General features: G+C 42.1%; 2 protein-coding genes and 1 long non-coding RNA gene across 5 annotated transcripts; all 3 read right to left on the bottom strand.

Moving 5' to 3' along the window:
* Window positions 1-2310: 2310 nt before the first annotated feature.
* Window positions 2311-3389, bottom strand: LOC123983379. Of its 2 annotated transcripts, none has more exons than XR_006828177.1 (2): window positions 2708-3389; window positions 2311-2556 (listed from the first exon to the last, which is right to left on the bottom strand). It is a non-coding gene; the product is annotated as an uncharacterized LOC123983379 (long non-coding RNA). The 2 variants fall into 2 exon arrangements; XR_006828178.1 differs by having other exon boundaries at window positions 2642-3389.
* Window positions 3390-6652: 3263 nt separating this feature from the next.
* Window positions 6653-18489, bottom strand: bsk146 (brain specific kinase 146). The gene is made up of 5 exons (XM_046069414.1): window positions 18373-18489; window positions 9106-9373; window positions 8800-9002; window positions 7563-7754; window positions 6653-7482 (listed from the first exon to the last, which is right to left on the bottom strand). Exons 2-5 carry the CDS (start codon window positions 9275-9277, stop codon window positions 6742-6744), a joined length of 1308 nt encoding a protein of 435 aa, XP_045925370.1. The 5' UTR covers window positions 9278-9373; window positions 18373-18489; the 3' UTR covers window positions 6653-6741.
* A 3417-nt stretch (window positions 18490-21906) lies between these two features.
* On the bottom strand, window positions 21907-26072 carry LOC123982674. Of its 2 annotated transcripts, none has more exons than XM_046068387.1 (6): window positions 25939-26072; window positions 24612-24743; window positions 24311-24529; window positions 23038-23179; window positions 22753-22909; window positions 21907-22670 (listed from the first exon to the last, which is right to left on the bottom strand). In XM_046068387.1, exons 3-6 carry the CDS (start codon window positions 24495-24497, stop codon window positions 22257-22259), a joined length of 900 nt encoding a protein of 299 aa, XP_045924343.1. In that variant the 5' UTR covers window positions 24498-24529; window positions 24612-24743; window positions 25939-26072; the 3' UTR covers window positions 21907-22256. The 2 variants fall into 2 exon arrangements, with proteins under 2 accessions (XP_045924343.1, XP_045924344.1); XM_046068388.1 differs by having other exon boundaries at window positions 24311-24532.
* Window positions 26073-26625: the final 553 nt, after the last annotated feature.

The raw sequence follows: 26625 nt of genomic DNA on the forward strand, positions 1-26625 counted from the left end.
AAGTCAGTTGCATTAACATTGTTGGGGTCATCAACATGAATATTAAAATCGCCACAAAGAACAATTCTGTCATAATTTAAAACCAGAGAAGATAAAAATTCAGGAAGTTCTGATAAAAATCCTCCAGGCGGTTTTGGGGGGCGATAAATTATAACAAATATGATAGGTTGCAGCCCTCCAACTTTAAGAGTGAGAACTTCAAAGGAGTTAAATTCATCACAGCGTACTTGATGACATTTAAAATTTTTCCTATACACGCTCACTAGCCCACCACCACGACCACTGACCCTCGGTTGACTAAAACAATCATATTGAGGCGGACACAGTTCAGCTCGCTGGCTATAGTCATTCATTTGCAACCAGGATTCAGTTAAAAACATAAAATCTAGATTTGCAGACAAGATAAAATCATTTAAGATAAAAGTCTTAATTGACAGAGATCTCACATTGAAGAGAGCCATTTTAAATGAGTTTGTTCTGGGTGCTGGAGTTGGTGCAGTTGTCCTAATCCTTAAGAGATTACTATTATTTCTGTGTGGGATGTGCACATTTCGGTTTACTGGTCTATGCGTGATGATGACAGGAATAGAAGTCTTTGGAACAACGCTGGGAGCAGACGGCTTTACATGCCAGCAGGTGGAGACAGTTGTTTGTGGCAGTGAGGCAGACATCTGTTCAGTGAGCGGTGGTGTGTCCAGGTGTGCTGCATGAATGTGCTGCACACCAATAGTAAGGGCCAGGAATTATATTTGGCTGTCAGAAATAAAGAAAGCAATCGAGGAGAAAAATGAAACCTTTGCCAGCGTGGCATCCATCAGCCAACCAACAGTAGCCTGGCTTATGAAGAGGCAGCAGGTATCAATGGACAACAAATATACCCAATGCCATTTGAGAGAAACAATGACCGGGTGAAACAGCTGAGGGCTGAATATGTTCAGGTTCAACACTATATACTGTATTACTGTTACTATCGCCTACATGTGTATATTAAAACTACACTGTAAAAAGAACTAACCAAAATATATTTTTTAGAGTGTGATGGGACTTGATGCTGATGTGAACCATCACACCACAGTACATTTTGTTGATGAAGCTGGCTTTACATTAATTTATTTTATTTACTGTAACTGTACATTTGCTTTTAGAGAGTATACCTAATTTGACACTTGATTTTGACTTAACTTACAAATAGGATATATATCATGGAAATGATATATACTGTAAATCTTGATTAATGACAGTGTATTGCCTAATGTGAAAACTGTAATCTGTTATTTACGGTACTGTAGCATAATATTTTCAGCACTTAAGGTGATTTGAAACATGTATCTTGGATTGTTTATCAATGGATTCACTGATTGTTACAACAACTAAAATGAAAAGATATCCTTATGTTGTGTTTTGGTGATTAAACCATATGTTCTCATGACTTTTCATGAGAAACTTATCTTTTGAATCAAAGGCTGTGTGACGAGACATGTTTACAATCCAAATGAACGCACAATGGCAAGTTTTCAGAATCTTTTAAATGAAAGGCTGGCAGTGTTATGTAAGTGTGATGAGTTTGGAGTTTAGTAATTTGAAATTTGACCACATACTTGCAATAATGGTACCAAAGCGATTAAAAAAATAAATAAATAAAAAAGACACCGAACGCAGTTTAAAAAAGGGGGGGGAATATTGGACTTATATTGGACTTATGGACTGGATTTATCAGGTAGCCAGAAACACAGCTCCAGTGAGAATAGGCAGCAGTTTGTTAACATGTTCGTCCCAACAACTCTGTAAGGGGATAATATATCAGTGTTTATAGCTTATTTGGAAGTGGGCATAATGCCCTTTTTATGATAAGACACCCTGATATAGCTCAGAGCAACCAAGACAAAGAAAAGTGTATCTTGTTTTCTTTTTGTGTCTTCATCTGAGTAACATCTTTAGAATCACTGCGCTGCTGAGGTACCCAGCTGGCTTCTTAACTTAGATGCTAAGCAATAATCCCAGCTCACAAGCCAACCTGGCTAATTAGCCGGCTAGCTTGGTAGCATCAGTAGCCTTCTAAAGAAAAGTAAAATAAGTTAGTTCGGGTGTCTGTACACTGTATTTCTTTAGATAAGCAGCTAATTTGGTTGATTCACAAGTGCTGTAGTGCTGTTGTTGCTCTAGCTAACAGGAGCTAGTTGGCTACATTTGGTAGCAGCTGTTGAACTTGCAGGGACCATGTGATCGGAGTGAATGGACGACAATTCTATTATGACATAAATTCAAAATACTAATGACAGCATTTTAAGTTAATATATTGTAAACAAAGTATTCATATTATTCAATTTCTTATTTATTAAAATGAACCACTTCAAAGTTTGACAAATTAAGATTTTCTTTCATGTTCTCTTTGATATAAAATTATCTATCCAAATCTATAGGCCTCTGATGTGAACATGCCACTACAAATTCATTGTATTCTGTAGCTTACACACTACTGTACATACAAACCTCTACTTGTACTATGAATCAATTCCACGTGTGTCCTGCTTTGTCCTGTTGCGTCACCGAGGACTCCTGTGAGCAAGAAGACAAAAAAAGTCCTGATACCAAAGATCACTCCAACAAGAATTCTCATTTTATTGACTAAATCTTAGCTTACAGGAAGACAGTTGTATTGCAAAGACAGAACCGGATACGAGTTCTAGTGCTGTGGTCATCTACTCACTAAAACTCCAACACCAAAATCATGATGCTTTGAAACGTGTCACTGGACAGAAAGACACTGGAACTCCATTACAACACTTTACGCTATGGATGAGGTGAAGAGGCAGCAGCGACTGATTCAGGCGTGGCGAGGAATAAAAGGGAAGGTGACGTATCCCTTAATGTGTAGTTTGTCCTCAGCTGCAGCGGATACTGGACCTGAACGTAACAGGTGTAAATTGTGTTTCATCCTAACACACCACTAAGCCAAATATCCATTCTAACTTGACTTTAGTTCTTCATTACATTCTGTTGCTTATAGTTGCATCACAATTCAAATGATTACTGTGATGAGATTAAGAATATCCTGAAAATCAACTGGTTTCTTTAGTTTCAGGAATCCGTCAGTCTAATCTGTGTTGCCTTGTTGAACATTTTATGTCTCAGAAATCCCCGAAACTAACGAATCTGCATAGCAACAAGTAGAATTATCTCACCCAGACTTTAGTGGCGGAGCCAAACACATTTTCATCCAGGTGGCTGAAACAAATCTGTGTCTTTTTCAGTTTTTCTGCCAAAGGTCAAATAGTTACTGTTGTTCAGTCATCGAGGCAACACTGCTAAGTGAGCACCAAGCTTACAGTACGCCTTTAGAGGTCACATTTAATAGGCTGTTGTAAACAGTTTAGTGGATGTTTGTTTATGACCAAAATAGGGCTTTGTTGTCAGAATGAGCTCATAATGTTCATGTGGGCTGAAAAAATGCTGAATCTTGCCGTTTCAAAAAAAAAAAGGAGCCAAAAACTGGGTAAATACAAGACGATTTCAGATCACTTTGTATTAAACTACGTTGACAGTGCAGGTGCAAATATTTTGCGTCTCCAATCTGTTAAGTTAAATGTATGCTGTGGATTGTTTGACCACAAGCACTATGAGCAATGTTTTTACGAGTGGGACCTCATGTGTGTGTACATGGACGCACATGCTCACACGTCCAAGAAGCGCAACTCACATCCTGCCGTTAGGCTATTCTGATGACAGATGTTGGCAACAACACTCATAGAGGCAATGCAGCAATGTGCCAACATCGTGTTTGTTGTACATGACACTTCCAAAGAGGCACCTTTTAATATCACTCCTGCACAGCGTGTGAAAACGTTTGCTGGCTCATGTAGCGATTTACAGGGGAAAATTCTGCAAATGAAAGAGCAGGGTAGTGATGCTGTGTGTGGTGGCCAATGGTGTGGCCAGGCTTTAGTCTCTATTCTGCCCACTAGGGCTGTACATTTTTTAATCGAAATTTTAACCACCATTTAAACACATACAAAAAATGTAATGTAAAATCTTGTTGTCTTCGCTAATGCAAAATGGAGGTAACTAGCAAGCTGTGCTCAACAGGTAATCATGACACCAAATCATGTGAGAAGTAATGTGTGGAAGTATTTTGGATCTGACACCACAGATGGAAAAATCGTAAATAAGGTGAAGCTGTTTACTGACTTTTCAAAACGCAAAAGCCTGCGTTAGCATTACCACCACAACAAATCTGAAGTCAAACGTTAGCTTGACTCTCACTAAGGCAGTGGAGGCAGAGCAAATGACCAAATGTCAATTCTGCAGCATATTTTGTAACGTGGGTTGCATTCCAGATAACAATTTGAACAATTCACCTGATAGTAGTCATTCCTTTATTTAATTTTTTTCCAAAGTGCCCACCCCTTGGCTCCGCCACTACCAGTTTTACACAATTTCTCACTTAACTTGTAAAAAGAATAAACGGTTTGTTAGATTAGAATGGATGTTTGATACACTATAGATACATCTGGGAAGTGCTGAGGAGAAGTTGAAGGGTGGTTTGAGGAGGTATTCTGCAGAGAAAGAATGACACGATGAGGTAATGAACAGGCCCGTGTAATCTCTTCTTCATACGGTCATGTGTGAGGCCTCACCAGTTGAATCTCAAGTGCTGGAGCTTACACAGTAAACGCTGCAGAGCCAGAGCTGCTTGCAGCTGGCTGATGGAGAAAACAGCACGGCTACAGTGTCTGTATCAGGACCGTCCTTTGTTCCGAGTCAGAAGGCTGCCGGATGAGGTCAGAGATTGTCACAAGATGTAGTCATTTGCATACTCACTCGCTGATCCGGGAGCAGCTTTGGCGAACATGATCCAAACAGGGTTAACGTTAGGGCTGAACTGAGTTTAGCTGATCCTCAGGGTGGATCCAAGCTGAGGCTACTGACTCTCACAAGATAAAGAAACATGTTGTTTGCAGATATACTACATTTACAGGGTACGACAGCTTGTGAGCGGCGAAACACGGAGCAGGTTTTCACAACAGAGCTTCAGCACATACAAGTTCATGCAGATTTATGTCTGGAAAGCAACACACAAAACGCCCATTCCTGTGCTCGATCCAATACTTTTTTTTCTCCTTCAAATTATTTAGGTAATATTCATCATGAGTCAAAGAAAAGGAAGGGATCACTTTTTTTGCTGTTAATTTTAAGTTGGTAGAGAAAAAAACACGTGTACGCCACACTACTTTACTAAAATTGGCAATTTAGAAGGAAAACTCTCCCTACCTGTGATTTAAACTCAAGCCTCTTGCTCTATGTCTTCATGCTTTGCTTTTTTCTGTTGCTGAAGGTGGTACGATGTACATGTCATTAATAGCAATACAAATACAACACACTGAATAGAAACTAATTATTGTTTGGATTTTTTAGCCCTAGGATGTCTCAGGAGATCATGACGGCAATATTCACTCTGGGACATAATGCAAGAAATTGTGCTACGGCAAAAATTCCACATCACAACATTTTACGTTTCTTTTTATCCTGTTTTTCCGCTTTTTTTTTGTAAATCCGGTTCAAATTTGTCGTAAAGGTATGTTTGAGCTACTCGTCATGCAATTTTATAAAAGGTGACTCTTTAACATCTTCTGGGATTTTTTTCTTCTTCTTCAGGTTGAATTAAAAATGATTAGTGATTATTTTTCTCATCTTTTCAGACAATACATTTCCCTAATAGTTTCGAAGAAAACATAAGCAATACAAACAGATTTTGGGGGGAAAAACTTTTCAAAGAAAACAGAATCTATAGAAGCAGAATTTGGAGAGTGAGTAGAAAATAGTCTTTGAACAGTGAAGTAGACATGTTTGACAGAGACATCATAAGCCTTCTCTCAGTCCAGTCTGACGTCATGGACGGTAAAATATTCCGTCTGAAAGCCGTTGGTCAAACCTCGTACAGAATATACATAACGGTTCAAACCAGTATGTACAGCTGCCAACCAAATGTGTTGGCAGATACAGCTAGGCCAGAACACCAAATCACAATGTGAAGTTGAATGAAAGACAAAGAAAGCTGCTTTACAAAAAAAAAGTAATAGAAAAAATAGTGTGATGTTCTTTTTAGGTTCAAGTAAACAATAAAATCCTCAAAGCAAAATAAATCCACTTCATTTGGATTCATACATACGGAACAGTGATACAACAAACACACAAACATTTAAAACCACCATTCTTTTTTTATCCTGCAAGGTATTTCCTTGGAACTCTGTTTTAGTCTTCTTCAAAAATACAAATCCTTTGTCCCTTGGCTTCATTCAGAAATTACACCCGGTCACACCCTGAAGAGATCACACAGCACTCTGCGTCTTCTGTGTCTCTGCTTGCTTCTTGTTTTCTTTTTCTTTTTTGCTGGAAGTATTGCTTTAAGAAATACATTTTGGTCTTCTTTTAGTGACAGAATCTCTAATGGAAGCAATTTTTCATTTTTCCTCTGGGTTTCACGAAACTGCATTTGCACACATCAGTGAAATCAAATTGTAAATTGGTGCTTCATGACTCCAATCTGACCAAAAAGCCAACCTCATGAGGAATGTATGCATTCTACAAATACTTTCCATGCGTGTGCTCTTCCTATCCCAGGATGATTAAAACAGGATATGTGTTAGTACTTTTTCCATGCATGCACATCTACGTGGTCGGATGAGAGGTATAAAAGTGTGTACCGCTTTGTGAGTTTGTGACAACATCAACGTTCTGGCGCACTCAGACGCAGATTTCAATGGGCGTAGCCACCAGCATGCGGCCACCCGGCGAACTGTTTTCTCGCGGCATTCGGTCGTAACTGTTGGTGGACGACACGGAGCTGTTGGTGGAGACGGACACGAAATGGTGCCCACCGCCCGGTTCCATCATCCCGCCCTTAGCCCCGCCGCCGTTCCCCCTCTCCACCGCCACCGGAGACATGGGAGAGAGCGGTGACAGCGGGGAGAGAGGAGATAAAGTCTGCTGCTTCATCCTCTCCACGAGGACCTCCTCGTCCTCCTCCCCGGATGAAGATGACGAGATAGTGCCGTCCACCTCTCCCCGCCCCCCTCCTCCACCCCCTCCGCCGCCAACCCTCTCTCCGCCATTTCCGCTGTTGCCGTTGTTGTTGTTGTTCTCCGCATCCAGCATCCAGGAGTGGCTGAAGTACCCGAAGACCTCTTTGACGGAGCAACGGCGGTCCTGTTCCACGGAGAGCAACCGGCGGAACATGCGCAGGGCCTGCTCAGTGAAGCGCCTCCACTGGGACGGCACCGTGTTCGTCCTCCTCCTCTGCCAGCGGATGAACTCTTGGTAGAAGGAGTCGGAGGGTAGCGCCTTCTCCCAGGGGAAGTTGCCGGTCAGCATACAGAAGAGCAGCACACCGAAGGCCCAGACATCAGTGCTGTAGTCCACGCAGAAACCCTCGTGGCGGGACACGTCGCAGAGCTCCGGGGCCGTGTAGGGGATGGTGCCACTCACCTGGAGGGGAAACCCAACAGGTCAACACCATTGTGGAAAACAAGAGAGGACTGGAGGTCAGAAACAGAATTGTTACTCACTCTTTTCACAGGCGAGCCAGCTCTGCGGGTCATGCCGAAGTCGGACAGCTTGACCTTGCGGCACTCTCGGTCAAAAATGAGGATGTTTTCGGGCTTGATGTCCCTGTGGACCAGCTTCTTGCAATGCAGGTAGTCCAGGGCGATGGCTACTTGGTGCACACAGCGCTTTGCCACTGCCTCTGGAAGACCAACCTAAAGGGATGGAAAGAGGGAAATTGGAGTGTAACACACAATACATACGGTATCTGCACCAATAAAACCTGCATCCTTGTACTGTACTGCACATCACTGTGTGTGATAAAAAATTTTATTTGACTTGTCTATGATTACATTGATTGCAGCTGGGTCTAGCAGCTGACCAGTAGCGTCCAGTCAAACAGTTTGGATGTTTGAGAGCTCCCTCAAAAACTAGGAGCTTTAAATGGTCAATTCCTTGATGCTACTGTCTCTAGATATGCTACTGAAACTAAATACATTTTTTACCATTCCATTTCAATATATAGTATTATGCTGAGAAATCCATCCATCCATAACCGCTTATCCTGCATACAGGGTCACGGGGAGCTGGAGCCAATCCCAGCTTACATTGGGCGAAAAGCAGGGTACACGCTGGACAGGTCACCAGCCCATCACAGGGCCACACATAGACAAACAACCACTCACACTTAACCTGACAGGGAGAACATGCAAATTCCACAATGAAAGGCCAGGCTGACTGGGGTTTGAACCCATGACCTTCTTGCTGTGAGGCAACAGTGCCGACCACTGCACCACCGCATCACCCGCATGCTGGGAAATATTTATATTTATTCCAGCCTCCTTTGCACTCTGCTCCATAACACTACAGTCTTTTGCTTTTAAACTGTATATGTTTCCTTGTACAAGAAGAGTCTCTTGATCTGCATTTCTTTAAAATCAAATTTTTTGATTTTTGATTTGATTGTGTAGAATGTGACCAGAGCATCTTTAAAAATACTGTCATCGTTAGTAGAAAATCCTATCCTGGTGAAAATATGCGTTTTTCATTGATGCTACCACTCGGGCCGCCAAAGTGGGAAATTTGACATTAGCGGTATTCAATAAAAGCTTCAGTTTGTAAGTTTTAGTGGCATCTAATGGTGAGGGCTGCGAATTGCAACCAATGGCTCAGTCACCACCTTTTTATATACAGTCTATGGTCACCGCTCACTCCTCCCCTTGCTTCCTTGATAATCAGAATAATAATGAGAGGGAGCACCTGTGGAGGAATAATATCGAAGAGGTCCCCTGCCAGAGCGTACTCCTGTGCAAACACATAGTATTCGTCTGTCTCGAAGGCGATGCCGAACATGTTGATGATAAAAGGGCAGGGAGACAGGTAGAGTGAGATGCTGTACTCCCGCAGGAACGACTTCAGCTTGGTAGTCTTCTTCTTCAAGAACTTCAGTGCCATTTTTGTACCTTTTAGGGAGATACGGAATAAAAAGAAACTGTAGACACTGGTGTTTTTGCAGCAGGGTATTGCTGTTTGTATGTATATTTGCATGTTTACGTGTCCCCTCACCTCTGATCTTGTGGATGACCAGGTCCACCTTGCCGTAGGTGCCTTTGCCCAGCTCCCTGATCACTTCGTAGTACTTGTTGACCTCCAGCCTCTCCAGATTCTGGGCCGCAATCAGCTGCAGCTCGTCCAGGATGTCCATGTTGGCTCGAGACACGAGCGGAGAGGAACTCATGCTGGGGAATCACTTCAGGGGACGGACTGGGGAAGAAAAGCTGGGGAACGGATGCTCAGGCAGGACAAGAGCAGCAGCAGCTAAAACCTGGTGTCACTGTACAGAAACAAGAGAGGACACACATTCTTATTATACAGTTTGATGGAATTTCACATGTGGGGGTGCTAAAGTAAAAATACACAAGTAAATGTCTATAATTCTGTGGTCACAGTTTTCTTAATATTTTGCATGATTTATTCTGGTTCAATGCTGTAACTTTCTCTTAACACTTAGTCAGCCTATCAGTTTTCAGCATCAATTAGACAAGGTTCTATAAAGGGGAAAGTTTGTAGGATGCGTAACTGTTTACCACCAGCGAAACAGCGGTTTTCTCCAGAAAATGCACATTCTACATAACAACAACAACTATTATTATTATTATTGCTGTTGTTTTAGAATTTGATTATTTTAGATTATATTACATATTTTAATATACCTTTATTTGATATGTATGCAACAAACCTACAATAATAAATACTTTAAACAACAAATGTCTAATTATAGTTAAAAATAATAATTCCACAATATAGACTGGACAAAATTATAAACACAACACTTTTGTTTTTGCCCCCATTCATCATGAGCTAAACTCAAAGATCTAAGACTTTCTCTATGTACACAAAAGGCCTATTTCTCTCAAATATTGTTCACAAATCTGTCAAAATCTGTGTTAGTGAGCACTTCTGCTTTGCCGAGATAATCCATCCACCTCACAGGTGCGGCATATCAAGATGCTGATCAGACAGCATGGTTATTGCACAGGTGTGCCTTAGGCTGGCCACAATAAAAGGCCACTCGAAAATGTGAAGCTTCACTGTATTGGGGGGGCAGGGGGTCTCCAGAAACCAGTCAGTACCAGTCAACACATCTCCTTTGCATAGAGTTGATCAGGTTGTTGATTGTGGCCTGTGGAATTTTGGTCCACTCCTCTTCAATGGCTGTGCAAAGTTGCAGTAAGGTCGGGGCCCCTGATGAGGACAAGGAGCATGCAGATGAGCTTCCCTTAGACGGTTCCTGACAGTTTGTGCAGAAATTCTTTGGTTATGCAAACCGATTGTTGCAGCAGCTGTCTGGGTGGCTGGTCTCAGACGATCTTGGAGGTGAAGATGCTCTATGTGGAGGTCCTGGGCTGGTGTGGTTACACGTGGTCTGCGGTTGTGAGGCCGGTTGGATCTACTGCCAAATTCTCTGAAACGCCTTTGGAGACGGCTTATGGTAGAAAAATGAACATTCAATTCACGGGCAACAGCTCTGGTGGATATTCCTGCAGTCAGCATGCCAATTGCATGCTCCCTCAAAACTTGCGACATCTGTGGCGTTGTGCTGTGTCATGGAACTGCACATTTTCGAGTGGCCTTTTATTGAGGCCATCCTAAGGCACACTTGTGCAATATTTGAACAATATTTGAGAGAAATACGCTTTTTGTGTACATAGAGAAAGTCTCAGATCTTTGAGTTCAGCTCATGATGAATGGGGGCAAAAACAAAAGTGTTGCATTTCTAATTTTGTTCAGTGTATTTACATACATATAAATACACATGTAACTATAAATCATAATTTCTGTCATTATTATTAGCAGTTGTTGTAAATTGCAAAATATCAATAAAATATCAAATGTGAATGAATAAATACTTAAAAATAAAAACTAAAATGAAAATGTATTATATGTGGAAGATTTGTGACATTTCTTGCAATTTACAATTTAAAGTACACATTGAGGCATTAGTGGTTTTCCAACATTTCACATGTGAAATATGATCATTAATACACAATAAACAGTGAATATTGAAGACAAAGACTAAAGATTACAGGTGTGTTTGACAGGATTATGTTTGTCCTTGTTGGTCATGAGTGTTGGAGAGCAGGCAGCTCCATTAGTATCCCTCTTTTCATTGTATAGTAAAACGAGTTGTCTATAAAGGTATGGACACATGAACTAACACACGTGCTGTTAGGAGAGCGTGTTTGTGACCTTTCTGTTCTGTTTTCAAGGTCAGCAATGGACAAGCCGTTCGAAGTTGCAGCACACAGTCTGCTGCTCTGATCTGCAGTGTGATAGTCCCTAAAAATGCTAATTATCTGCAGTGAAGGCTTAAGTAATTCTAAATGCTACTCGCCAAGGGGGGTGCCAGAGCTGAGCTGTTAGCTGAGTCACACACACACACATAGCGCAAGCACACACACATAGCGCAAGCACACACACACGCACATGCACATGCACATGCACACAGAGCCAATAACAGTCCTTTCGAGCAAATGCATTCCCTGCTGCAGTGTGATTATTCTTAGTGATCGCCTTCTTTTTTTCTTCCAGAACAGAGAGATCTGCCATATTCTGACCCTTACTCTATAGATCCAGGCACATGTAGAAGTAATATAGGAGTTGGCACGTGTACACATACACACACACACACACACACACACACAAATACACACAGACTCACACACTCATTACATAACCTGAAATGCTGGAAAGCAGCCTCTCTCCATCCCTGAGCAGACACTTGTGAATCTGCCTTCCTGTCGTCGCTCACAGGAAAAGCAGCAAGCGCTTGGACTGCTGTCTTGTTTACAGCTCCTTCTTCATCCTCGACACAAATCTATACAAAAATGACATTTATCTTGCATTGTCCCTAAATCTTTTGAAGAGTTAAACCTCTTTTCGGGACGCAGATGATGACATACTGACGGACTGAGCAGCTGCAAGCCGTCATAACCTGCTTCATCACATGTTAAGTCACCAGCTATGTGACAAAATGCACACACACACGCGCGCACACACAGCAGCACACTAATGTACCTTGTCATCCCCTCCGCAGGCCTCTGTGTTCCTCTGTGGGAGTGCAATCTTTTTTTTGCGTGATGCAGACAGGAAGAGAGCAGTTGACACCAACAGGTGAGGAGGGATGAGTCAGTTTGGGTGATTAATGGCAGCGCGGAGAGAATGTACTGCTAGCTCTCTCTCTCTGCCCCTTAAATAATATCCCTGGGACACATGCGAAAAACACACACATGCACAGGAGGGAGGGCAGGGAGTAACAGAGTAAACAGAGAAGGACATTTGTTTCTGATCGGGGTCAGACGTGCTTACTGTAGCACTGCAGGGCACATGCAGCACTGTGTGTGTGTGTGTGTGTGTAACAGTTGCTTCTATGGAGGTACACAGTCTAAATAATATCTCTGAATTTCTTTTTTGATGCCATGTTTCTAAATAATTACTATCACTTATAGGTGCAACATGTGGTATGTTTCAACTTCTTCAACCTCAGTTCAGTCATTCTGTCTCACATCAGGACCAAAGAACACCAACCAGCAAACTGTATTCTTGTCTTTTATACTTTGTACACTTTTTTAGGGTTGTATAATGAGTCCTTACTGTTGTGTTTAGTTTTAGCTAGGGCTGGGCGATATGGCCAGAAATGTTATTACGGTAAAAACATTTAATACAATTCGATATTGATAATTATCACGATAAATGTTAAATCATTATTTCTTTCAAGTTTAAAGGCTGATTTTTGTTTCTGAGTGAAAATCAATCAAAATCATGAAGATGATGATGGTTAATTGTGTGGTCAGAGTGTGACAAACACTTGATGCCAAACAGTGGATCCATTCACAAATCTGAGGTAGAACATTCAAAAGAATTATGATAAAATCCTTTTTTCCTCAACAAAATAAATATCTTAATAGAAAAATTAAGTGCTAATTTGTTCGTCATGATTCAAATGAACTTCCACTTTCCTTCATCTTGTTTCCACACAACAGGCAGCTGTTTTCAGCTGAAAAGCTCTGGTAAACCCACTGTCCTCTACATGACCGGCACCAAATAGTAGACAGAAAAAGTTGGCGACTGGCTTAAGTTGAACAGCTAGCAGCTAAAGGGAAACGCGTTCCCCTCAGGAGTTGGTGGAGACCAAAAGCAGAGCTAAAAGGAGAGGGAATTTTTGTCTTACATTTATCTGTTACTGTGCGCGCACGACAGTGAAAACATCATCAAGCAAAACCAGGCAGGACAACAAACAGGACTTTCACCGAGGTGAAAAACCATATAAGACCAGAAAGGAACGACCCATATTTTTGATTAATGCAGGCATTAAGTTGGCTGGTCCAATCAGATTCAAGTTGGACACTACTGTTATAGTAATAAGTAGCTGCTATCTTATTATTTAAATGTCAAAAATGTATCTGCATATGATGGTAAAATGTTACAAATAATTTTACTGCAATTGTGTCTGTGGTGAGTTCTGTAAACTGAAATAACAATCTTTAGGAGATTCTACATCATTAAATGTTGAGCATTCAGACCTGCTGCTGCTTGCGTGTGTGTCTAGAACAGACACTCTCAGCAGACATCACACATCCTCTCTCCTAATCTCTATGCTCTCAGCTCTGTGTTGACAGCTCAGAAGAACATCCATGTGTGTGTCAGCCTGTGTGTGTGTGTGTGTGTGTGTGTGTGTGTGTGTGTATGTGTGTGTTTGTTTACCACAAAGAGATCTGCATCTGTATTTATAAAGAAGCAGACTGATAGCGGAATGAGTCATCAGGTCAGGACAAATGTCAGCTCTTCATGTGGAGAGGAAGTCTGCTATCTCTATCGGTGCGTGTGTGTGTGCGTGTGTGTGTGCGCGGCGTCACATAGGCTCAGTATTAACAATAGCTGTAACTCAATCCATAACTAGTGGCATTTCACATCCTTGGTAGAAACAACACGTAGCCAGGGATTAGACAGCACCCTGGCTGGGACTAAAATCTGACTGGATGAAATTACAAATACTAGAAAAGTAGTATTAACAACTGGCTTAAGTTGAACAACAAATTTCCCTCAGGAGTAGGTGGAGACCAAAAGCAAAGCTAACAGAAGAGGGAATATTGGGCTTACATTTATCAAATGTCCAGAAACACGCAATTCTACTAACACGTTCATCATAACAACTTTAAAGGTGATATGTCAGTGTTGTACTTTGAGCTTGGTTTGTAGTTCCTCTGCCCCCAGGCGGCCAAATATTTTTTTTTTTAATAACGCAGCAATTAATGAGATTATCCTCCGTATCAAAAGGTAAAGAGCATTTTGGCCTCATTTGTAATAGTTAGTGCTGAAGCGATTCGTTGACTAGTTTAAATTTATCACCAATAATTTTGATTGAATTTAATTGATTCATTGATTAAATTATTCATTAATCAAATGCCAAGCACATTCTGGTTCTGCCCTCTTTAACATGACGATTTGCTGCTTTAATCTGTTTTATATGATTGTTTTATACACAAGCAGAGAGGAAGGTGTCACTTGTGAAGTGGTAAATTGTGATGAGCATGTTTTAGTAGTTTTGGACATTTTATAGATGAAACAAATAACTGATTAGTCCAAAAATCCATCAACGCTGTAGGGCTGTCCTTGACTAAGGATTTACATAGTGGAATCAGAATTGTCAACTCTTGCCTATATTTGACTGATCGTGTAGGCGGGGTGTTAGGGTTACAATTTTGGATTTGTTCAAGCACTTTAAAAAGATTTATTAAAATCTTTCTTGTCACATTTTTATGTACACCATTATATGCTTATATACTTATATCATAATAGGCTGTATATTAAGTTACTGGGAGAAAAACGGTAGTTCTATGTAAAATCAGACACTGAGCAGCCAAAATGGCATGATCCTCGTTTCATAACGCCTCTGTGAAGATTCAACTGTGAGATTGTTAGTCATATCTGTCTCCTTCCATCGAAGCATCAATTCTTCACCTATTCAGGGTCAGCCCCACAACTCTGTCAGTTGCAAACTGTACTGTGTAAAAATGTATGTAGCAATGATTTGCTTGCATCTAAGCATGTCATGACAATCCCACTCTCCTCCTCAGGACATCACCTGTGCACTCCCTCAGGCTTTCCAATGCAACATATTGTAAACAGGCAAAAAATACATCATGTTCCTTTCCAGTGAGCACAACCCCCCCCCCCCGCCCCCCGTGTTCCTCTCGCAACGCTGACACTCTGTGCCACCAGGTTCAACACTCTGTGGAAACAGAGAAGCGCCCAGGGCCCGCAGCTGACTAAATCCCAGACTGCTTATGCAACCAGCAGGCAGAGCTGACCGGCCGAGCACATTCGGCGAGCCAAGGCAACGATCGCAGCCACGCCCCACACTGCCTTCCAACAATTAGAGCAACGCCATCTTCATCTTTTTCCCATTTAAATGGCCTGTCAGTTTACCTGATGCACAAGCCGCAAACACACACATTCCTGTTTCTCATGCGAGGAGCATCAGCGACACACACGTTAAGCCATCCATTGTCTGCCCACATAGAATTTGTCTTCTGCTTTCAAAAAGCTGGCATGATCTGACTGACTGTGACCAGGCATTGACAGGGGAGACAAAATAATGAGAGGGGAAAGAGAGGGAGAGTAGCACATGATGACAAGGGCCGTTGAGTAGCAAAGGACCAGCAAGTGTGTGTGTGGAGACAGATGAAGAGTGCGGTGGCCAATCTCCCTGCACCACTAGCCAACAGCAGCTACTAACATAATAACAACTCAAATCCCCACAATTACAGTTTGATGCTGAAGGTCAGAAAAATAATAATTCTCTTTTGTGACTGACCTCTGATGTCCTTTACAGCCCAAGACCTAACCTTTCTCATTAACAAGATGAAAGTTCCACATTCTGGCTTTAAGGTGGCACTCTACCGATGTTTATACATGAAAATATAATGTCTTCTGTGGTTCTGGAGGAGCTTCGTCATCACAGTTATCTCATCATGGACTTGGAGACAAGTGTGTAACGTTGCAAACTGGAGGCATGGCGTTTGAAAGATTAGATTGGAGTTCGAGGCATTGGGAATTTCTGACAGCGACGATAGCTGGTGAAAAGGACTACATAAGTGTAAACAAACCAATGGCAAAATGGCTGCAAAGCCTCCATTGATGGCAGTTACATCATGTCAATAAAAGAGAGAATCATTCTTATCCAAATGGAGCTGTTTGTATCTGCTTTCATTTGTAAGCAAATATGTAACATCGCAAAAACTAGCTCTTTTAGGCTATTTAACTATGTAGACCAGCAGCTTTAGGGTCAACAATCTTCAGTCCCCCAAATTTATGGAAGCGCGGGGTACCAAAATCACTGGAGCCCCTTTAAGCTGTAATGTTTAAAGTAGAATTACAGAATTAACAGTATTTCAAAAATGCCTGGATGAATGAAGAGAGCTAGCGTCAATATGTCTACAGCATCACTAAGCACCTTATTAAAGGAATAGTTCGACATTTTATGAAATTAGCTTATCTACAGTCATGCCGAGAGTCAGACGAGAAGCTTGATACCACATCCCATGCTGTCGTTTTTTTGCCTTACAGTTGGTGTTCCCAGTGTGTGATTAGTGAGCTATAGAGGTGTTGGTAGGTGGACTTTGTCACTTGACAGAACTAGGCTAACTGTTTCCCCCTGCTTCCAGTCTTTAAGCTAAGCTAATTGCCTCCTGGCCCTACGTTCATCTACAGATTGGTATTGATCTTCTCATCTAGCTCTCGGCAAGAAAGCAAAATTTCTCTTTAACAGTAGGGCTGTTAAATTGACCTATTATTACCTTTGGATGATGATAATGAAACCCCATCATGTTAACTTTCTACAATTATTGTCCACATGAATGACTCGAGCAAGCTGTTCTATTCAGAAACATGACGAATGAGTTATTGGTATAAGGTTTTCTTTTACATAGGTTTAGAGTATATACTGCATAAAAGTGAAACACAAGAGTGCGTCCCTTTACACATCCATTTGACTATTAATGTGATCTTGCATACATTTTCCATATTGTCACGTGTACTCCAAAATATCCTTCCATATTACCCAACAGCAAGGATGGTGCTCAGACAGCAGGTTTTAACCAATGAGGCTGCACCTACACATCGAACATCACCGCTTCTCTGTATATAAGCGGCATCATCCCATTTTCCTACCAAAGCTGTATTTTGACATGATGAGGACAAGCCCTGTCAAAGTTACCACCGCTGCCAGCGAGATGCCTGTTGGCGAGGACTGTTCATCTATGTGACCTACATTGTGATCTGTGACTCATCAGGCTGGAGTGTAACTTGCGTGTGTGTCTGCTTTTACGTGCCACCAAGGAGCTTAAACCCACTTTGATCAGCTGTGTCTTGGGCTTAACACACACAATGCACACATGCATGCAACCAGACAACCTCCTACTGTGGCTCGGAAGACACTAAAGACATAGCAGATTAGTTTAAAAGAGCAATCAATTACAATGTTGTTCACTCCTACAGTACTTAATAGAGACTTTAATGAATAGCCGACTATGTTTTCTGGATGACATTAGTGCAACATAATGGGTGCAAAGTATTTGTTACAACTCTTATTATCTTTGTCTCTATTCTTATGAGGAAGTGTATCACCGCACTTTTTGCCCAGCGAGCACTGAAACCAGCATGTGGACAGAGACAGGCAGGATGTAAACATTACGGTCTCTTATTAATCTCCAGACATCCTCAGCTTCAGCATTCTGAGGGGCTACGTCATGTTGGATCCCACCTGCAGTGTGCCCTCGGACTGCACTGACTCTGAAGAAAATCACTGTCACTAAGTGTAACAGAGCTCAGAGCTGAGTGACAGGCAAACACACACGAGCGCGTGCGCGCCCGAGCTGATGCAGTTACCTGGCTGCCCCCAACATAGCCTACAGGATGCAGGGTGGAGGGGGTGATGGTGGGTGAGGGAGGGATGCAGGAGGTTGTGTTGTGATCAATAACACAAATACCACTAGAGATTTTAAACTAAATCTAAAATGCTAGTAGCATTTTTGTTGGAGATAAATGGAATAACAGCAACACACACACACACACACACACACACACCATTAAGGGCCAATCTCAGCATTGTTTTCAGTGTGCTGCTGCACAGATTTGGCCCAATCGATCCTGAATCCAATAAAACACCGTGTAATACATCCCAGTTATTATAGTGATTGCTGTATAATTCAGTGAGTCAGGGTGCAGGTGTGGATAACTGAAGCGTCCATCCGGGTTTAGTCCGCTACTCACCCTTTAGTAGGTTCCCATATGGGGGCCGTGGAGTCCGCCTTGTCAGCCCAGGATGCTGGTGAACACACGGGATGATCTGAGCGCATACTAAGGCCAGGTGAGCCGGGAGAAACGCCTGATCTCGGTGTCCTGTGAGAAGCCTCCGTGCAGCCGTGTGACGGTGGATGTGGCGCCGAGCATCCTGCAGCCTCCTCCGGTTCTGCGTCCTATTGTCTCCGCATCGCTCTGTCCTCCAGGATGAGAGGAGAGGGGAGGCAGCGGAGGAGCGGAGCGCCAGTAGTGAGGCGAGTAGGGGCGGTGAAGGGGGGCAAAAGCCCTCCCCCTCCTCTCCGCTCTGGCCAATCGCAGCGCCGCTCCACCGGGAGCCGCCGCTGCTCGCTGTCTCCGTACAGACTATGTTACCTTCAGGGGCAGTCGGAACAAAACAGTTGCAGGGAAGTCAGGTCTAAAATTCTAAAATTCTAAAATTCAATGACTGAAGATCAGCAGATCATTTAAAAGCACACAAATTCATTAATTTTATCATAGTGCTCAAAAACAACCAAATCATATTAAGCAAATCCTTTAAGCTAAAGAATGGCAACTCACCCTGCTTGTACCCATTTGCCATCCATAGAAGTGAGAAATTATTATTATATTAGTGAGTTATGATGTTTATAGACAGTAAATAATTTTATTGTGTCTACTGTCGGAGAAAAAAAAGTTAGTAGTAGATTTATTATGAAATTAAAAATGCTCTTGAAAACAACTGTTTAACTGTCATGCCTCAACAATCAGTGGTCTCTATAAATAAGTTAGGTGTTGTATTTGGTAGGCTACTGCGAATGATACTAACATTCCTTGTTATGCAGATGATGCGGTTTTGTATAGCTGTGTAGACGTGCTTTATAATCTAGTCCACCTTTAATATTTTGGAATCTCAGCAGACTCATCTATTATTCTGAGAAAAGTACGATCATATCTCTGAAAATCTCATCTCACAGTTATCTCTGATCACAAGACATCCAAGGGTATCTGCTGTCTGTCGCTTATGCGCAGACGGATATGAAGTAAGCCTTCATGTGTTTTACGCCAGTTACTTTGCACATTCTGCAAAAGGACTTTAAATTGGTGAATCTAATTTCTCTAGCACAATTGAAGAAGATCGCAAACTTTACACCAATCAGTCATAACATTATGACCACTGACAGGTGAAATGAATGACACTGATTGCCTTGTTACCATGGCACCTGTCAGTGGGTGGCATATATTAGACAGCAAGTGAACATTGTGTCCTCATAAGCGAAGCAGAAAAAATGGGGCAAGCGTAAGGAGAAGGTCCAACTTGTGATGGCTAGATGACTGTGTCAGAGCATCTGAAAAACTGCAGCTCCTGATGGGTGTTCCCGGTCTGCAGTACGTATCAAAAGTGGAAAGTAAGGAAAAGCGGTGAACCTGCGACAAGGCCATGGCTCATTGATGCATGTGTGGTCCGAGCCAACAGATGAGCTACTGTAGGTCAAATTGCTGAGAAAGTTAATGCTGGTTCTGATAGAAAGGTGTCAGAACACAGTGTGTGACAGTTTGTGTGAGTTTGGGGCTGCGTAGATGCAGTCCAGTCAGAGTACCCATGCTGACTCCTGTCCACTGTTGAAAGCTCCTACAATGGGCATCAGAACAGAGCAATGGAAGAAGGTGGCCTGGTCTGATGAGTCAGATACATGGAGGCCCCAACTCGCAACTTACTGGACTTAAAGGATCTGCTGTTAAATCTTGGTGCCAGATACCACAGCACACCTTCAGAGGTCTAGTGTTGCGGAGTCCCAGACTTGATGGGTCAGGGCTGTTTTGGTGGCAAAAGGGGGACCTATGTAATTTTAGGCAGGTAGTCATAATGTTATGGCTGATCGTGTTTGGTAAATGACTGTTCTTAATTGTGTCTGTCAAGCCTTCCTCTAGTCTTATTTTAGGATTAATATCTATTTTTAAGCTGCTGTCTTGGCCTGGTCTCCCTTTCATAAGGTTTTCAACTTCAGTGAGACTTACCTGATGAAATAAAGGTGAGAAAAAAAATCACACAATTTTAAGACAAATAAACCAGATGAATACCTTTTTTACACACAACTACCCTAACTACCATCACCAAATAACTGCTGCGTCACTGGTTTGACTTTGTTGTTTTTTAAATGTAAAATCAAATTTTAGCTCTCATTTTTGACTAACAAGCTTTGAAGTTTGAGTTTACAAGCTGCACTTGAATGCCTCATCAGGCATCTTATGGCAGTGCAAAAGTCCCATGTCTAATATAAATGTGTTTTTTATGGGGAAAAAACAAACATCACCTGGTAGTCATCTCTCCTGTCTCATGACTGTGGCTCAATATAAGTATCTGTATCTCTAACAACACATTAGTACAATATTCAACTCTGTGGGCCACAACAGTGCTGTCAGTTAACATTGATTAGTTCTAAACAATCAATCTGAACTTTATCGATAGGGCAATATGGACTAGTGCAATATCCAAATAACAGGAGCAACAATATTTGTCGAAGGCTAAATATGTGTCATTCAGAATTAAGTATTGCGGGACTGCAGAGATGTCCTGGAGAAAAACTCTTTGAGAAAATGAGAATAATGATGCAATAATTATTGTTTGCTCAAATATCGTCAATTGTATCGCAATATCAGTCAAACAAATAGCAATGACATATTTTTTCCCAAAAGGTTCAGCCCTAACAGTGACGGATATCTTACTTGATGATGTTTGTACATTTTCTCTGTTAGTGCATTGTATTTTACTAGTCCTGTGAAAAGCATCGTAAGGTACCGTTCTGCCTTTTAAATGAATAGCCTGTAGTTGTTGTTCATGAGCTTTACACCAAATGACCTTCGTTCTGATCAAAAACATGCTGCATGTGGCTCATTTTGTACATTTCCCTCTCAGTGACACATTACCCATGACTGGTTCTTTGAAGAAAACAGCCCTCTGGTTACCAAGAGGTTGCATCACAGGATGGAAATAGGGAGGTGCTGTCCCCGGAGGCAGTTTCTGATCTCTCCAGCAACACTCATCACATGGGTAATAAGTGTCCTATTTTGTAAGGATTACCATCCTACAGCCAGTACACAGACTGAAGCTCTAATAGTGAGGTTCAGGGACCACCAGGGATCCTTTGGAATGATGAGAGACCAGCTTTTCCTGTAATAACGCTTAAAAAGGGGCACAATATTTCTGAGTTGGCAGGTTGGCGCTGCAGTTCTGTGGTTCAGCCTTGAACTAGGCAGAATGTCAGCTGGCCTCTTCTTCTTTAAAGAATAATAATTGTATCAAGAAGAGCCGTGTAAGTGATTAAAGATAAGTGTAGGAGCTCTGTGAGCATCATATGGATGTTCTGTGTACAGCCTGTTCCCTGTGACAGCGTAATTACCAGGAATAATAGGAGCATGAGAGAGACCTGTCCAGCATGCTCCGTTTCCACTTGATTTAACTTAAGAACGTCTGTAGGACAAAAAACAGGTTGGGCATGTGTTCACATACAGGACCATGAGTCAAAGTGACAGAAAAAGAATTTTATTCCAAAGGAATGCGAGAGTAAAGGTGAGGTAGGGGAATAAGGAAACATTAAAAACATTCAGTATGTCTACTGATAACTTTGTAAAGTGAAATTGTACACATACTAGAAAACACACAATTTGTTGGCAATACAAAAATTTTGGACACACAAATGCACAAACGCAGTTTTTTTCATTAGCTGGCAAAATAATACATGGAAAATAAAACATACACGAGGTATCAAAGGAACAATTAAAATAACTAAAATCAGTGCAGGCTAAACTTAAAAAGGCCTATAAAATGCTTTTAGATGGGGTGTGAGTGCAAATATTTCCACAAACTTACAAAGGATTTATACAAACAGATATAGTGCCAGGTCCTTGGTGTGGAGATGCTGCGCCAGGTTCTGAATGCGACACAGGCGAACGTTCTGGGCGTCTCCTGCGCTGTACACTCTGAATATGTGATAGCGCTCCTTCTCCTTCAGTGCAAAGTCCAGCTCGTTGGCAGAGAGGTGGATGAACGACTTCTCTTTCTTTATGGTTGACTTCACTTCCACATACACCACCCCCGGCCCTCCTGCAGCTTCAAAAGTGAGCTTGAAGTCGTAGGGCTGGCCGCTCTCTCCGCCCTGATTGCACCACAGGACGTGGGCGGGTCGTCCGGGGTCGCTGCTGTCTCTCCAGTGGCACAGGAAGGAGTTGACCAGCTGCTCCCCCCACTCGCCAATCACTGCCACGTCCATCAGGTCGTCTGATAACACCACCTATGCAAGCATAGCACAATTTAGAAAATCTTGCACCTGACTCAACCGCTCAGAAAGCAGCACATGTGGTGAATGTACTGACAGTGGTGGGTCTCTGGCAGGTGAGCTCCATGTCCTCTAGTGTGGCCTGTGGAGGCTGGTCTTTGTTCCAGAGAGGGAAGTCCAGGTTCAGAGGAGGACGCTGAGTCTCTGCAGCCCCCTGAAACATACTGGAAAGCACCACGGCCTCAGGGACGACGCTGATAGACCGGAATCAGTTTAGAGAGAGAGAGAAAAAGAAGGAATTAGTGTTGAGTAACCTCAAAAATCAACATTAGTTTTCTACATTAATTTTTTAGATTTTTGGGCACGAGGAGAAGAAGCCTACAGGCTGTTTGGAGCAGGCTGGTCTCTGGCTGTCTCAGCAGGCTGTGCAGATGGTCGACTCTGTGTTGGTCTGGGAGCTGCGAGGTTTTCCTCTACGTTCTCAGCTCTGTCAGACCCAGTGGTCTCACTCTGCTGCCTGCGTTCTGTCAGCGACAGACGAGACCAAATGGAAGGATTTAACAAAGGATATTCTGAATATGAGGAATAAAGTCACTACGTGCACAATTTTAGTGTGATTATAGCACTTCTCTGTCTCACAGTCCAAATATCCAAATTGTACATGTAGTTTTAAATAAGCAGAAAAACTATTGAATACGACATGCTCAGATAAAGAAAAAAGCCTTGTTTTGGTGGAATGATTTACTACAGCTACAGGTGAAAATAATTCACCTGTAGCTGTAGCTCGTTTTAAAATGCAGCCACACCAAAGACAGAATTAAGCTAATAATATCCACCAAACTCCTGAAAGTTCAACATAGTGTGGGACTGGTGGTTATCTCGTCTCATAGAGCATATCTTAACCTACTACTAACCACCAATGTTTCCTATGCATACACTAGAAGCTCTGTACTTTCATTAGCGGCGAGTTAGCTAGTTAGCTCTTAGCTATTTCTTTATTATCTGCTGGATGACTTTCTCATATGTAAAAGGTATGTAGCTAAAACAATTGAACATGAGAGTTAAAGCTGCACTAATTCATTTTTTGGCCACTTGCAGGCAATATAAAAAAACAACATCGACATACTTAACACCTAATTAAGCTGTTACGGCTAGCATATTAGCAAACTATTGCATTTTTTACACATTCAGCAAGAGCAACATAACACTACATTTGGAGTTGTATTTCTAGCAACCTGAAGAATTTAAGTTCAATATTAACTCTTCGCTAACACCTGAGAGAAATATATGGCTCTGTTGCTACTAAATGTCCCACTATCTCCATCAGCTAGTTGCTAACTTGCTTTTTCACTAAAAGCACCTGTCTGCTGTGGCTGGAAACAAACCTGTTGAGTTTGTTGACCAGCAAACCAAAACACTGAGCTAAAAGAGGCTAAAAGGTTACATAGAGCTGCAGAGCTGGGTGGTAATTCTCTGTGTGTTAGTCAGTAAGAGGGACCCCCTCCCATAGTAATTTGATCCATTGCAAATACAAAATATTGATTGGTGCAACTTTAAAGTCAATATTCTGTTTGCAACAATTATAATCACAGGATTTAACTCTAAATCCGTATGAACAGCAGCAGTGGGAAACAGAAGTTTCTTTAATGTGTAACCTGCAGCTTGTGGTGTGCTGGAGGTCACAGCAGTAGGGTTAGGTTGGCCTGGATGGCTGAGGACTCTCTGAAGGCCGGGCTGCTCTGCAGGTCTGCTGCTGGGGACAACATGGCTGCTTCCTCTGGGGGCGAGGTCCTTCTCTGGGTCTCTGTCTTTAGGCCCAGCGGGAGGCGGCCACATCTTCATGACGGCTTCTACCGCGCCGACATCTGCATGACCTGCTGGGAATTGTGGGAATTGAGAAATGGAGTGTCCTAATGTGAAGTGATCACCATGCTAAAAATCTCCTCCTCAGTGTACCTGCGTGACTGGCTCCTGTATTCTGTATAGATGCTCGAGGAGGCCAGCAGATCAACGTCTGTTCTCCATCCTCCTGTGAAGGCCGAGATGGCTCCTCTGGGGCGCTGATGGAGGAGTAACTCCTTGAATTCACTGAAGCACAACATTTTCAAAAGTTAAAACCATCAGAGAAGAAGGGAAGGTTGGATAAAAGCTGTAAAACACTGATCATTTATAAGCCAGTTTCAGTGCTGGCATGCCATAAAAACAGATCTGTGATGAAGTCTTTTGATCATATTAATCCTTATAGATGTGAGTGTGTGTGTGTGTGTGTGTGTGTGTGTGTGTGTGTGTGTGTGTGAGAGAGAAAGAGCAAGTGTGCATGTGCTCTTTGCTGCAGTGAGGGATCTGCTCCTCTCGCTCTTTGAGCCATGGCAACAGCTGCTCTTTCATGTTGCCACACACAACAGTGAATAAACCCGGATTAGCATATGTGAGAAACACACCAGCTATCTGTGTGTGCGCTTGTGTGTGTGTGTGTATGACTTTGAATATTAGGAAATGATAATGGAAAACGGGGCAAGAGTCACAGCGAGAGTTGGAGAAACTGCAGATGTAAGATGTCACTAACTCTGACTGAGAAAAAGCAGCACAGTGTCGTTAGAATTCATCTCATGCTCCAGTTAGCAGCGAGCTACATGCTGATGTTCTGCATCAAACGGTGATTCTCTCACACGTTAACGGCGCGCTGCAGACATTTCCATTCTGTACACTTTAAGAACGGCAAAGACATCTTAATGAGGACGCTGCAACTCCACCAGAACAGCCGCCTGATAGTTAACTAAGAACACTGATGGATATCTAAGTTCTCCATTTTTCCACAAGACGATTTCACTTTGAAAATTAAACCAGTGCTTAAAAGATAAAGCTGGTGATATTCTATGTTTTTGTTATTTGCAAAACAAATGCAACCAACAAGGTCTTAGTCCATCTCTCAATAGTTTTTGACTTCCCTCCCCGAGTCTGTTCCACTCAGCCCCAAGACCACCGGTTCCTACTGATGATTTTAATATTTAAAATCTCACAAATACATAGTTAGATTTTTATAAAATAAAGGCTAAATACATTCCCAAAGCAGCCAGGTAAAGTATTTTGCCAAATTTGGAATGTTTTGTGCAAGTATTGTGCATATATCAAAGCCTGATCTTATTCCTCTGTGAGCTCCATTAATAACCAGAAACTAAAGAGTGTATCGGGTGGGTTTCGCAAATGTGTGTTTTAATGCTAACAAATCGTAACTGTCAGAAGTGACGTTCTTTAACAACATCTGTGTAAGCGCCCTCCGTACCTCTGTCCAGGTAAATATCTGGTTTGGGAGGCTCTGGGACCTCCCACAGCTCCTCCTCAGCGGGCAGCTCTCTGATGTCCTCCTTGAGCAAGAATCTCCTCAGAGACGCTGCGTCCTGCAGACACAAACACAATTAATGCCAACACGCAGACGAGTCGAGATCTACTCTTGATGTAGGATATTACATTAGTTGTGTATTAAAGAATTTATTTCCAGAGAATAGAGGAATGCCATTATTCAGTCTATAACGTGCGTACAGAAACTGAGGATTAACATGCAGCACTGATCCATTCAGGATTTCCATAAAGAACGACTGAATGCCTGAAGCTGAGTAGATTTGGGTTTTTTCCTTTCAGATTCTCTTGCCAACAGAGGAAGTGGCAGACGTTCCCACCCTTGTTGCTTCAGAGGCGTCTCGTCTCGTTAAATTGTTGATGACCTAATTAAGATGTGCTGCCAGTGACTGTTTGATCAATTCCCTGGAATAATATAAGAGTTAAAGTAATAAGCGGATATAATAAGTCGAGCAGCAGATCTGTTCGCATTTTCCCCTAAGCCTCTCATATCTGCTTCTGTCTGGCTCCAGTGTATCAAATGGGTGTTATGCTCCAGAATCACATCATTAAAACCTTTAATCAAACAGTCAAAAGTTCCATTTTATTTACTTTGGCAAATCTATACATACAA

Source organism: Micropterus dolomieu, linkage group LG14 (genome assembly GCF_021292245.1).
Source record: "Micropterus dolomieu isolate WLL.071019.BEF.003 ecotype Adirondacks linkage group LG14, ASM2129224v1, whole genome shotgun sequence".
Taxonomy (NCBI): Eukaryota; Metazoa; Chordata; class Actinopteri; order Centrarchiformes; family Centrarchidae; genus Micropterus; species Micropterus dolomieu.

Coding starts and splice junctions, on each gene's coding strand:
- bsk146 (XM_046069414.1), bottom strand. CDS start 9,277: ATGAGTTCCTCTCCGCTCGTGTCTCGAGCCAACATGGACATCCTGGAC. Junction 9,003..9,105: donor GGTCATCCACAAGATCAGAG/GTGAGGGGACAC, acceptor TCTCCCTAAAAG/GTACAAAAATGGCACTGAAG. Junction 7,483..7,562: donor CTGGCTCGCCTGTGAAAAGA/GTGAGTAACAAT, acceptor TTTCCCCTCCAG/GTGAGTGGCACCATCCCCTA.
- LOC123982674 (XM_046068387.1), bottom strand. CDS start 24,497: ATGAAGATGTGGCCGCCTCCCGCTGGGCCTAAAGACAGAGACCCAGAG. Junction 23,180..24,310: donor CAGCACACCACAAGCTGCAG/GTTACACATTAA, acceptor TGTCGCTGACAG/AACGCAGGCAGCAGAGTGAG. Junction 22,671..22,752: donor CCTGCCAGAGACCCACCACT/GTCAGTACATTC, acceptor ATGCTTGCATAG/GTGGTGTTATCAGACGACCT.